Source organism: Podarcis melisellensis (genome assembly GCF_964234715.1).
Source record: "Podarcis melisellensis genome assembly, chromosome: 8".
NCBI classification, from domain to species: domain Eukaryota; kingdom Metazoa; phylum Chordata; class Lepidosauria; order Squamata; family Lacertidae; genus Podarcis; species Podarcis melisellensis.
Genome location: NC_138540.1, coordinates 71,628,057 through 71,641,224, shown reverse-complemented (window position 1 = coordinate 71,641,224; position 13,168 = coordinate 71,628,057). Strand labels below are relative to the sequence as shown.

At 44.9% G+C, this 13,168-nt stretch overlaps 1 protein-coding gene across 4 annotated transcripts; it reads left to right on the top strand.

Moving 5' to 3' along the window:
* The first annotated feature begins 278 nt into the window (after nt 1-278).
* Nucleotides 279-13,168, top strand: LOC309375257 (trypsin-like). Of its 4 annotated transcripts, none has more exons than XM_081920897.1 (6): nt 279-302; nt 4,426-4,522; nt 6,164-6,335; nt 10,983-11,236; nt 12,499-12,635; nt 12,928-13,168. In XM_081920897.1, exons 1-6 carry the CDS (start codon nt 300-302, stop codon nt 13,105-13,107), a joined length of 843 nt encoding a protein of 280 aa, XP_081777023.1. In that variant the 5' UTR covers nt 279-299; the 3' UTR covers nt 13,108-13,168. The 4 variants fall into 4 exon arrangements, with proteins under 4 accessions (XP_081777023.1, XP_081777024.1, XP_081777025.1 ...); XM_081920898.1 differs by lacking the exon at nt 279-302 and adding an exon at nt 352-499; XM_081920899.1 differs by lacking the exon at nt 279-302 and adding an exon at nt 393-524.

The window sequence follows — 13,168 nt, the reverse complement described above, 5'->3', positions numbered from 1 at the left end:
TAAAGAAGGTGGTTGCTTCTGTGATGGTCACCTTAGCTCTTCTGCATCGTCAGGACCAGGAGTAGAAGAAAGTGTTTGGCAGGGCAGGATAGCATCACAGCAGGGAGATGTGGGCAACTATATATACTACGCAAAGGGTGGAACAAATTGTGAACTGGAGGCAGACCTTTTTGGAGATCTTTCTCTCCGGGTGGCCTGATTCCAAGCAGTGCTAGAAAAGGAGCCTGACAACGGTTGCAGGTGCTTTGGAGATCCCAGTACACAAAACAGAAGGAGCAGGATTGCTCTGATAGTTGTGCATGGTAAGAAGCCCAAGGGAGTTGCCCTCCTTGTCTAAACATGTGTGATGGATAAACACAGGGCGATTGATCAAGGGAAGATGGGCAGATAAGGCACATTTGACTCATAGCCCAGGCAGCAGCGGCAGCAACCGCAGACGCATCTTCTTACTGCCGAATCTCTGCGGCTGCAAGGGCTTCTTTCCTCCCAGGACCTGCAGGTGACTATGCCTTTGTGTGAGTGAGGTGAGGAGCTGGGGGAAAACCCAAAGGCAGCAAGGCGAAGGGTTGAGGGGCCCGTCCAGGCCAGTGCTTTATTGAGGGTGTATTTTGCGACATGTTCTTGACACATCCGTAGCATAGCTGTCAACTTTTCCCTTTTCTTCTGAGGAATCCTATTTGGAATAAGGGAATTTCCCTTTTAAAAAGTTGACAGCTATGAACCGTAGTGCGTTAGTGGTGGGTTTATTCTGCTTTTATTCGTTATTCTGAGATGCTTCCCCAATGCCACCATATCATTATTGCTATTTGGAGAGGCCATAGTGCAACAAAAGTGGGTTCAGGGACATTTTCTCTCTTGGATTCCATCCCCTGTTCTACAAAAAGAAAAAGAATAGAAAAACTCCTGTGGTTTAGAGAGAATAATACTGTTTGAGAAATTCAAGCATTCAAAACATTTGCTGTAATTTCACACTGAGAAATGAATTATCGCTTGGAATAATCCCAAACAAACACACACACACACACACACTGTAAGACGGCAACTTGTGTGGCTTTAACTTTACACACATGGCGAAAAAGGCGGGGAGGTTGAAAAATGACTTTGAACCCAATGGGCTTTGACCATAAGCGAGTTTGGCTTTAGGTGCAATGCCTGGAACTTAATGCCTGTGTAAGGTGCAGGCTTACTATGTATAAAATCTTGCTTTTCGCTTAAAAGAGGGTAGAGCAGTCAGGAAAGGCCAACCTGATAGTTAGAGATAATGCAGGACTTTCAAATGCATATTTCTGCTATTTGTATAATCGAGGCTGCTGCATAGATGGAAGTGCATCTCTGACAAATAAAATAAAACCAGCATTTTTTATGGATTTCTGCCAAAAGATTTGACATATCCCTTTACTGCAATTTCAAACGATATATTTGGAATAGAGCTGTGCCAAAAATGCCCCCCCCCAAAAAAAATAATTTTCAACCATTTGCCAGGGCGGGAGATGAAACTCTTCTGAAAAGTTGTGGTGGGTGAGGGGGGAGAGATGTATCTGAAATATTGAGGAGGATGTTGTTTCTTACTACTGTATACTTAATCCTAGGATATTTCCCCTTGGTTTTTTTTTTTTAAACTTTCAGATTTATAGTTAGGTGTAGGCAGGTTGGCATGGCAGGGCCAGAACGCCTTGGAGGGCCTCATTAATCCCACAAGCCGTAGATTGCCTCATGTGAACCTGCTTGGATTTTGAGATATTCAGGGGAGTCTCTTCTCTCAGCCCTGACGCCCTCTCAGGTATGACTGGAAGGGACGCAGGAAGTGGCTTTCTCGGTAGCTGCGCCCAAACTTGGGAATTCCCACCCTAGATACGTATGTCAGACTGGCTCCCTCCTTGCTGTCCCTCCACTGGCAGGTGAAGACCTTATTTCAACAGGCTTTTGAGAATGGACTGCTTTTCATGAAAGAGCTGGTTCTGTGCTGGCTTTACTGTAAATATCTGCATGTTTTTAATAGATATGCTTCATTTAAAAATATATATATATATTGTTCCCCCACCCCCATATTTTTAGCTGTTTTTCTTTTATTTGTAAACTGCCTCAAGTACCTGTCAGAGAAAAAGGCAGGGTATAAATAGATATGAGGGACACAGGTGGCGCTGTGGGTTAAAGCCTCAGCGCCTAGGACTTGCTGATCGAAAGGTCGGCGGTTCGAATCCCTGCTGCGGGGTGCGCTCCCGCTGCTCGGTCCCAGCGCCTGCCAACCTAGCAGTTCGAAAGCACCTCCGGGTGCAAGTAGATAAATAGGGACCGCTTACCAGCGGGAAGGTAAACGGTGTTTCCGTGTGCAGCTCTGGCTCGCCAGAGCAGCGATGTCACACTGGCCATGTGACCCGGAAGTGTCTCCGGACAGCGCTGGCCCCTGGCCTCTTAAGTGAGATGGGCGCACAACCCCAGAGTCTGTCAAGACTGGCCCGTATGGGCAGGGGTACCTTTACCTTTACCTTTATAAATAGATATAATTTAAAGAAATAGCCTTTGGCACTCAAAGCTGAGGGAAGTTCTCCTTGCAGCCACTTTCCAGAGGCACTTCATGGGATATCTGGGGAGTTATAGCATGTTGCCTCGCTTTGTGTTGCTCCAAGGCATTTTGGGGTTTGTGGTCAGTGGAAAGCGGTGCCAGGCTCTCCCATCTACTTCCTGTCCACTGCAGAAGTGGCAAATCACCTCCCCAAATGTTTCATGAGGAAATGTCCCCCCCCCTATTTTTCACAGGGAAGGGCAAAACATCTTTTTGAAAAAAGAAGGGATCTCATCTCAGCTTTGCTTTGGAGATGAATCCTCTTTTCTGCTTCCAGCATTTTGATATTTATAAGACTGACCTCAACCCACCCACGATCCTGACCCCTTGCTCAGAGCTTTCCCTGTTTGTAGTTAATGTCTTCTTCCTTTCCTTTCTTTGTGGGCCTTTCTGGAAATCGTGTTTGACTCATCAGCCGTCACTCAACGGGTCCCACGAGCACTTCCATGGTGTGGGGATCTTAGGCTGGTATTCAAAGCTAGTCCTACTCAGAGCAGACCCGCTGGTGTTAACTTAGTCTCATTCATTTCCCTTTGGTCTACTTTTGAGTAGGGCTGCAGTGACTACAGTCCTTAGATGTCCTGCCCTGTAATGTTTAATTCAGCTGCTGAGAAAGAATGATTTAAAAAAATGTTTTCAGGCTTTGCAAGTGTTCGCTCCCAACATTTATTTATTTATTTATTTATTTATTTCTTGAGGTGGCCAGGGGGTCTCATTGTTCGGAGGGCAAACATGGAGCCAGATGTGGTCTGGCTCAAATTTGGTGGCTCCTCCTCCTGCTGCCACCCCCACTGGCTGGGGGCAACTTTTCCCGTCTTTTCCTTGCACATCAGGAAGAGCGGGAGGACGGAGGTTGCCAGCCACTGGGGCCTCGCTGCCACCACGTTCGGTTCCACACACCCTAGCTTTGCACCTCAGGACATTGTGTGATGTCATGCACGTGACATCAGAACATCATGTCAGGCCCCCACAATGTTTTTGAGACGCTGACACCTCTGCATCCTACATTTCTTCCATTATGAAACCCAGCAAGGCATAGATGTGTTTCCCAGGGTGTCGTCCATCAAGGCACTGTTCAGACCCAGCCCCAACTAGCTTTTCTGCAAGGTTGTGGCTTCATGTATGGGGTGTGGGTCTTTCCTGGTTTTTACCCTCCAAATGCTGTGCGTTGCTTCTTGTTTTTAGCAGTGGAACACGTCTCTCCCAGTCGGAAAGAAACCTTGACTCACTTCTGGCAGGAGGCTAGTCCTACTCCTTTGCATTAAGTTGGAATGGGGATGCAGGGCCATTAACGCAGCACCCCGTTGAGGGCAGTAGTGGCCCCCTGCCTCTGTCCCTTCTTTCTCCCCAAATTCAGATGTGTGAATTGATGCTCACACTTTGTAATTAGTGCCTTGTTCTGGAGCACAGTGATGATAAGATAACTGGATTGAAGCCAAAGAATTCAGATATAATGCAAGCAATTCAATTTAGCTGGGTTGTAGATCAGACTGTGTTTACCTGGTAGTGTTGACGTTCTTTTGTATTTAAGCCAAGACAGCTGCAAAGTCATGGGGGCCCAGAAGTTGCTAGAATCATTCAGCTTGCCATTCAGAAGCATGGCAAAAGCCCCTTCACCTCAGTCTCTGCTGGAGGACAGCTCAGACTGGCATAGTAAGGAGCATGCCAGGACCAAGGGTCGCAGTCAAGAGCTTCCTTCCTCCTGATTCCAGGGGCTGAGCATTAGCAGGCTGGTTGTGTGGGCGGGTGCAGAACCCACATAACTGGATCCTTCTGCTTCTAGACAATGTCAAGGAAGGTGGGGCCAGCTTGGATTTAAGGGTGATGAATTCGGTGACAATAAACTGCTTTCGATCCAACAGCACCGCCAACAACAAGACAGACACATGCAGGTGGCATCTACTCCCTGCAGGGCCATGAGGCTTCTGGCGATAGTGGTTCTTCTGCTGACTCTTACAGGTAGGGAAGTATCACCTGGGCATACAGCTGAAAGTATGGCTTGAAGATCAGGGGTGAGTGCGTGTCCTTCCTTCATCTTGCCAAAAGTGGTCCTGAGGAGATAGGAAAATCTCATGCTTTCTGCAGCAAAGCACCACCGCTGGTGCCCCTTTGTAGACTACCCTCCTTTGTCCTTCTTGCATTATCGTTTGCTTGTTTGTTAGGCACCAGGCAAAGAAGACCTTTTTGTTCTCCCAAGTTCTCTCCCACATCACTTTTAGTGCTTTTACAACCTTCTAAGGGCTGCTGGACTCCAACTCCCATCAGCCACAGCCTAGTCAATGACTGGGAATGATGGGAGTTGTAGTTCATCAACATCTGGAGGGTGGCCAGTTCCTCATCCCTTTTATACCTTTGCACTTAATTATTCCTGTCATTTGCTTTACATTTGTTCTTAATTGCTGTGCTTGCATTGGCTTCAGCTGTTTAGAGTTTTTAAAAAATAATTGTTTTTGGAGGGTGTTATCGTTTAAACTTTGCATTGTATTTTGTCATCAACCCAGATTATTATTATTATTACCTCAGCCACCCTGGGCGGCTCCCAGCAGAATAGTAAAAACATGGTAAAGCATCAAACACAAAAAACTTCCCTATACAGGGCTGCTTTCAGATGTTTTCTAAATGTTATGTAATTACTCATCTCCTTAACATCAGATGAGAGGGCATTGCACAGGGCGGGTGCCACTACCAAGAAGGCCCTCTGCCCGGTTCCCTGTAACTTTGCTTCTCGCAGTGAGGGAACTGCCAGAAAGCCCTCATAGGAGGACCTCAGTATCCGGGCTGAGCAAACTCGGGGCTCATCCAGACTTCATTTTCTGCCGCATTTCTAGGCACAGGTTCAAGCTTTAAAGCTCCTTCTCCAAGCACTTTTTTTCTTTTGTCCCAGTGTTTTCCCTGTGAAAATCTGCTGTTTACAGCTGAATCAGACCAAATTGCTGTTAGTTCCAATTCAGCCTTAAGGAGCGGGTTTTCCTGGGGAAAATAGCGGAGCAAAAAATAAAAGTGCTTGGACTTTGAGCTTTAAGGTGCATATCTGTGCTTAGCAAACATGAGGCAAAATGGGCGTGTGGATGAGCCTTTATGGTTATGAAGGCGGTGTTCCATAAATGTAATAGATAAATAGATTCTGAAGCACTGCCATAGGATTTCTATAGATTCATCTGGGCCAGGGATCAGGGACTTCAAACCTGGTGACTCAGTGTAGTCTATCCAAGCCCTGGGACTTTCTACAGGTCATGTCCCTCTCGCTAACCCTGCTCCTGGAGGGCTTTTGGCTGACCTGGTTGTGTCCTTGTTTGCCTGGATGAAGAGAAGCATCCATAGAGGGAAGTGCAGACACAGTTGACTTTTGCAAGGCTGGAAAAATTGCTCTCTACACAAAGCACGGAGTCGCATCTGTAACTCCACCCACTTTCACCTTTGGCCCCAACCACCAGCAGCATAATGGCATACATGGAAGGCTGACTATGGGGGAATGCAGACCTCAGGCTGAAAGAGGTTCCTCCCTCTTTTAACTAAGCTGGGATCCTTGCCGCTTAGCCAGTGTGATATCGCTAGGTATGGTGGAAGCTATCTCTCACCTTGGCTGGTTTTCCTCCACAGTGGCTGCACAGGATGAGTCACGGATCATCGGGGGCCAAGACTGCGCCCTAGGCGAACAGCGCTACCAGGTTGTCCTCTCCAATAGCAAGAGAAATGGGCCAGATATTCTGTGCGGAGGCGTTCTGATAGACAAGTACTGGGTTCTTACCGCTGCTCACTGTAACCAACAGGGGTAAGGAAACTCAAGATTGCTGATCCTGGGAGAAGGGCAAGGTGGGAAGGGCTTTGGGATTATTGCGTGGACAGGCGGAGTCCCCAGATCCCGAGCGGTCCCTCCCGTCATGTGGAATAACGACTCAAGACAACGTGCTATGGGATTAAATTGGCCACAACTTTATTAAATTTCAAATGTGGGTAGACCTTGGCTCAGGCATTGGGCGTACTCCCTCCCCAGTCCCCAGCCGGGGACCTAGGGAGCTTCAGGGTTATCCAGTCTGTGCGGAGGCATCCTGATAGACAAATACTGGGTTCTTACCGCTGCTCACTGTAACCAACAGGGGTAAGGAAACTCAAGATTGCTGATCCTGGGAGAAGGGCAAGGTGGGAAGGGCTTTGGGATTATTAGCATCTCTGGAGCGGTTTTAATGTTGCATTGTAGCCATTGTTGCAGAAATGGAAGGTGTATCTAGCAGGGGAGCTTTCTGTTCACTTCCTTCCCTCCACAACCCTCTTTCTTACCCCTCCTACTGCGGTACCATACAACTCAGCCCACAATGTTCTCCTGTTCTTATTATTAAATAGGTATCAGACTGCGACCTGAGATGTCTAGGAAGTTTGCAGGTAGACAATCCTGTAAAAATACACAAAATCTAACCCAGCCACCCCAAAAAAATAATTATCCAAAGGGATCTTGGTTGACCTTTTCCCACTATCGGTTTCCCACACAAACACAAACACAGCAGGTATTGCTCCAGAAGCCATCTTGTGGTTGTAAAATGAAACGGTGGGACTTTCAGGGCTTTAATCTCAGATGAGTGAGTGGGAACGGAAATGGTTTTTAGGTGTGTGTGACACTCCAGTGGTCTCAGATCTTGGCTGCATTTGGATGGTCGTGCCTTAGGAACCCTTCAATGAAATGTGGAAATATCCAATCAAACCATGGTTTCCCGTGTTGGCCAAACCAAGAAACTATGCAACAAGCTGGGATATTAAACCACAGTTTAATATCCTGGTTTGAACAAAAGCTCTTAAGTATAGTATTCTGCTTTGAATTAAAAGGAAATCATGTTTAATTGGTGGCTTCTGGATGCTATGAAGAGAAGGGAGAGGGGACCGCATTGCTTTGCTTTTGTTTTTTTTTTTTTACACCTCAGCCTATTAAAATTAGATTAAATGTGGCTGTTGTGGGGGAGGAAGGGAAAGGAGAATGTTAGCCGCTTTGAGACTCCTTAAAGGGAGTGAAAGACGGGATATAGAATCCAAACTCCTCCTCTTCTTCTTCCTTCTTCTTCTTCTTCTTCTTCTTCTTCTTCTTCTTCTTCTTCTTCTGCTGCTGCTGCTGCTGCTGCTGCTGCTGCTGCTGTTATACTACATGCCTGGAATTAAGTTCTATTGAAGTAAATAGACCTTCTTTCTGGTGCATTGGGGCAGGTGACAAGACCACCTCATCCCCCAACCAATGTATATAAAAAGATTTATAGGCCGCTTAATGACAAAACTCTCTAAGAAAAATGTAAAAACAACAACAACAAAGTATACACACAATAAAACAAGTAAAAACAAAGATGACTATAACAAACATAGATGACTAAATTATATGCCTGAGTAGGCTTGTTAAAATACAAAAGGTGTTGGCTACAATGTAGCCACGGTGTGCATGCACACACACACACACAAACACACACACACATTATATATATATATATATATATATATATATATATATATATATATATATATATGCTTTCGTAGATTTTCACGGGTACAGGAATGCAGGTTTTGGTGTCCTCGGGTGTCTTCCCGTGTAAAAGTTGGGGTGTCTAGGCGACGTTTCGACGAGGTCTCACTCGTCATCTTCAGGCTGGTGCTTTCGGCTTCTTGTTGTAAAAGTTGGGGTGTCTAGGCGACGTTTCGACGAGGTCTCTTAACAAGAAGCCGAAAGCACCAGCCTGAAGATGACGAGTGAGACCTCGTCGAAACGTCGCCTAGACACCCCAACTTTTACACGGGAAGACACCCGAGGACACCAAAACCTGCATATATATATATATATATATATATATATATATATACACCATTCTGTTATTTAATGTGGATAGTAGCTTCCTATAACTATTAATTGTTCATATTGTTAGGTTGTTGTTGGTAAAACAGAAAGGAGAATTCCCTGGATGCCTAGATCCAGGTGTGGGGCAAGTAATCTTTGATGAGAGGGCCCCAGCAGAGATTTGAAATAACAAAACATGTGGCAAAGCAAAGCATGAAAATATAGGTTGTTAAGACTTTTAAAATATCCCCTTCTATGTTTCTTCCAAAGCTCCCAACTTCCCTTAACATACAAAGAAATCACACATTTGGTAAGTTTAAAATTGTTTACTTACAAACTCTTCAAAGGTCAAATACATGAGTTTGTCTACACAGCAGCAAGAAGAGACAGGCAGCATACCTTAGGCTAGTTTCAAAGTGGTAAATGTTTCTAAGTTATTTGTATAGAAACACAAAGATGGCTTACTAAGGCTGTGTGGTCTAAGTTTGCAACATCCAGCTTAGACATCCTTACTGGTAGGTTCACATGGTGGAAAGTGGGAGAACAAAGAGTTTGGTAATTTGTGCCCCCAAGGTGATGGAGAGCGACCTAGCTAAGCCTGTCAGGACAACTTACTCTATGGTCTTAACCCCTTCATGTATTAAGCATGTTGGTTATATGAGGCTGATTTATCCCACACATGTGACGTTTTCCTCCCAATCACTATCTTCTCATACCTTCCCCTCCCTCAATCCAGATTTTCTCATAACAGGGATGCTCTGAAAAGGGGAGGGTATAAGGAGATCTGGACAGAGGGAAGGGGAAGTGTGGGGAGGCAGTGATTTGGAGAAAAACATCATGTGGACAATGGAGAATTAATAGAGGCACAGGAAGCTTGCTTATACACTTCAAACAGTATGGATGAGACTACATACAAAGAACAGCTGTACATGGCATAATCTTTGATTTATTGGGATCAGCTGACAGTCGTAGAATATGCCCTCCATCTGTCATAAACAAGAGAGCGAGAGCATTCATGTCAGAGCGAGGAGGGTCTGTCAATTAACCAGGAAGATGATGCCATCATTCCTGCTCTGAAAAAAAATGCCCTTCCTCTTCACCACATTCCTATCCTGCTGATGATGATGCATTTGGAAGACAAGTCTTGCAGGAAACGGTTTACAGAAGACCTCACCATGTTTACCTTGGAGAGGGAAGAGGATTACAGTTTCCTAAGACGCTACTATAAAGGGAGGGTGACTGTTTTAGCCTTTTAGCTGGTTACCCACAAGGAGACAAGGAGTCTTGGCGCCATCCCTTCCTCTCCTATTGCCTCACTGGAGGGCCTTCCATGAGTCAGTGTTGTTTAGTGCTCAGATACTTCATGCATACGTAGTCATCAGGTAATCTGGACAGAACAGTAATCAGAGCAGTAATCTTGCAGATCATCTTGTAAACTGAGCAATTTTTTTTAAAAAAAGTTGCTTACTCATGGAAATGACTCAAAGCAACTTATAAACACACTTCTCATGAGCCTGTCCCAACAGCAACAGCAGTCCAAGGAAAAAGGATCCAGAAACCTTCTCACTTAACAAACATCCTTAAAAAGCACTTGTCTTCCTTTCCCCATGGAAAATATATCCTTATAGTTTCACTTTTTTTAAAAAGTGACTCTCATTAGGTTTTTCAGTAATGAAGTCTGAAGTTCCACTTTATTCATTATTATTATTATTGATTTGTTAAATTTACATCCTGCCTTTCCTACAAGGAGCTTTATATTATCCTCACAACAATTCAGTGAGGTTGTTTGGCAGAGAGACACTTCGCTTCATGGCTGATTTGGGATTTTAAACCTGTAAATACCAGACCAGGCTTGTGCTACCTATAGATAAATCTATCTATTTCTCTATCCCATGGGAGAGGAGGAGAAGAAGGTGTGGAAGTGAAACACTGGTACTGAACACATTACTTTGTGGGAAAACTGCAAAATCTGGAGGAAAATGAATTTTGAAGGATGACTCTGTTTTGGTTCGGTGCGTTGTTTCAAAAACTACAAATCAAGTAGATTTGCCTTTGAATGTGAACTAAACCAAACATGCCCACCTTTCATTAGAGTGGACACCCACCCTTCTTCCCATTCTGAGCAGAGGAGAAGTGCAAAGAGTTTCTCTCTGTGAGCAAGAGGCCACCATTTTGTGTTATGCTACATACCCGCACGGCAGCCATTTTGTAACTGACACTAGATTATCTCCAAGATCTCTTCCAGCTCTGATTCTGGGGTGTTATGGAAAGGTCAAGCAATTATCCCATTATTGTGGTTGAAATGCTTCCTCTCTAGTTTCAGTGCCCTGTGATTTAAATTTTCATGGAGAACAGGCCTACTCCTCTCTGTGGCATAGCTGTCAACGTTTCCCTTATTCTGAATAGGATTTCTCGCAAGAAAAGGGAAAAGTTGACAGCTATGCTCCGTGGCTGGCCACGTCTACAAGAGATGGCTGCTCTGCGAGACAGGACGGAGGTCTAGATGGGTCTTTGGAATGGTTTAGCAGGACTCTTCTCAGATTTATGTTCTTACGGCTTTTCTTTCTTTTCTTTTTCTTCTCCCCCTCTCCTTCCTGTTCTCATCCTATGCAGGGTCATCCACACAAGGATGGGTGATCACAGCCTCAGGGCGAACGAGGGCTCGGAGCAGTGCATCACATCTGCACAGAAATTCCCACACCCCAACTACAATCCCACCACACATGACAGCGACATCATGTTGATACGACTGAGCAATCCCGCCTTCATCAATGAATATGTCAGGCCTATTCAGCTGGCTACCCAATGTGTTCAGCCTAACACTCGGTGCCAGGTGTCAGGCTGGGGGACCACGACAACCCCTCAATGTACAGTAGATAATTTTCAATACATACCAGGGGCATGGATGTGGTGGGTGTAGAGCTGATGGCTGCAGCCTGCTCATGCAGTCTCCATCGCCACATTTTCCACCTGCACAAAGCATTATACCTCCCCACTATTTCTCATTCGTATTTTCTCTCTGTCTTTTGCGCAACTTTTAAATTTTCATCCTAATTGTCACGCCCTGCCCCAGATCTCCAAGTATTTCAACGTCTGTCGCCCAGTTTCGTTTTGTTTCTAAGAATAATCATCAGTTAATCACTGGGGTTCATTAAATGTGTGGAAATTTGCATGTGGGTAGAAAAACGAAAGCAAGCAGCATACTTTATAAATTATGAGTGAAGCTGAAGAGGTATTCTCCTAATAGGGGGATTCCCTCTTGAGAGCATTCCATCCTACGATTGTCTCTTAAGATGCATTCCCTCCAAGATGCATTCCATCTAGAGAGAAAAAGTATTCTTTTCCAGGAGTCCTCCTTAAAAGAGGAGGCATCCCATTCTGTGATTCCCTCTTAAGCTGAAGAGGCATTCTTAACCTATGTGAAAGTAAAGTGTGGTGCCTCTTTTAAGATGGTGGTTGTCATCTGCATGTTTTTTAATTAATATGTGTAGTTTTTAAAAATGAAAAATATGCTGGGTGTTTTTTTGTTTTTGTTTTTTTTAGTAAATTAAACTTTTTCTTCATCGAGTAAACTAATGGATCAATTAGCCACAACACTAATTATTTCCCTTTCATATCTTCCGCTATAGCCATTCTCTCATATTTCAGAGTGCTTCCAGTCATGAAGGGGTTATTTCAGTGCTGTTAAAGAGTCCAGATTCAAATTTACCCAATGCAAATATATTTATTTGCTTGAAGTTAACAGAGCACGATGACTAACCATCAAAACCAAGAGTTATTTATATTTTTGAAAGTTGCTTGTTCACTATGCCTCTTGAAATATTATAACCACATTGAGAATGGTGGCTCCTGAGATCAAGCAGGTTCTTGCCTGTGTTCGGATACAGTTGGATGCCATCTTGAAACAAGGCTGAATCTTTGAAAACTGCATTGATTTTAACCCCTGATTTCAAAACTGCTCTGATTATTTGGTTTCTTACCATTCCCGAGTAATGCCATATAGGAAGTCGATAGTGAAATATAAAACGATCCACGGGTCAACTTAGGCTGGGGCTCATGATAAAAGTGGTGGCTTTTTCTCCAGTGTCGCCAGCACCTCCATAAAACCATGGGTGTTCTTTGTTTGCAGCACAGTTTCCTGACATCCTGCAGTGTGCCCAGGTCTACACAATTTCAAATGAAGAGTGCAACCAGGCATACCCCAATGGTATCACAGAAAACATGTTGTGTGCTGGTGTGAGCAGAGGCGGCGTAGACTCCTGCCAGGTGAGAGGCTTTCCCCTATTGGGCAAAACCCCCCAAAAAATAATAAAGATGTTTGCCAGAACACCAGTTCAAAGCAGTTTCAGGTGGTCCATACCTGGGCCCTTCAAAATGGCGCACAACGTCATCTTCCACCCCTGGTGCCCACCAAGGCCCCTGTCGTTTTGGGGAGGAGACCTGAGGGAGTTTTGGCTTTCCTTGTTGTTGTTGTCCTTTTCTCGTTGCTTTATCTTTTGATTCAGAAGTTTGGGATATAAATAGTCTAAATAAGTACGTGAATAATTCTGCTTGGCAGGGCGACTCCGGTGGGCCCCTGGTGTGCAACGGGAAACTCGAAGGCATCGTCTCGTGGGGGATGCAGATCTGCGCACAGTCTGGCAAGCCCGGGGTCTACACAAAAATCTGCCGATTCACCGACTGGATTCAGAGCGTCATACGGAACAACTCAGTCAACCGTGCTGCAGACACTTGTTAGTGCCATGGGGAGATGCTACCGCCCTGGGACCTTGATCTCAAAATAAAGATAAGAAAGCCGA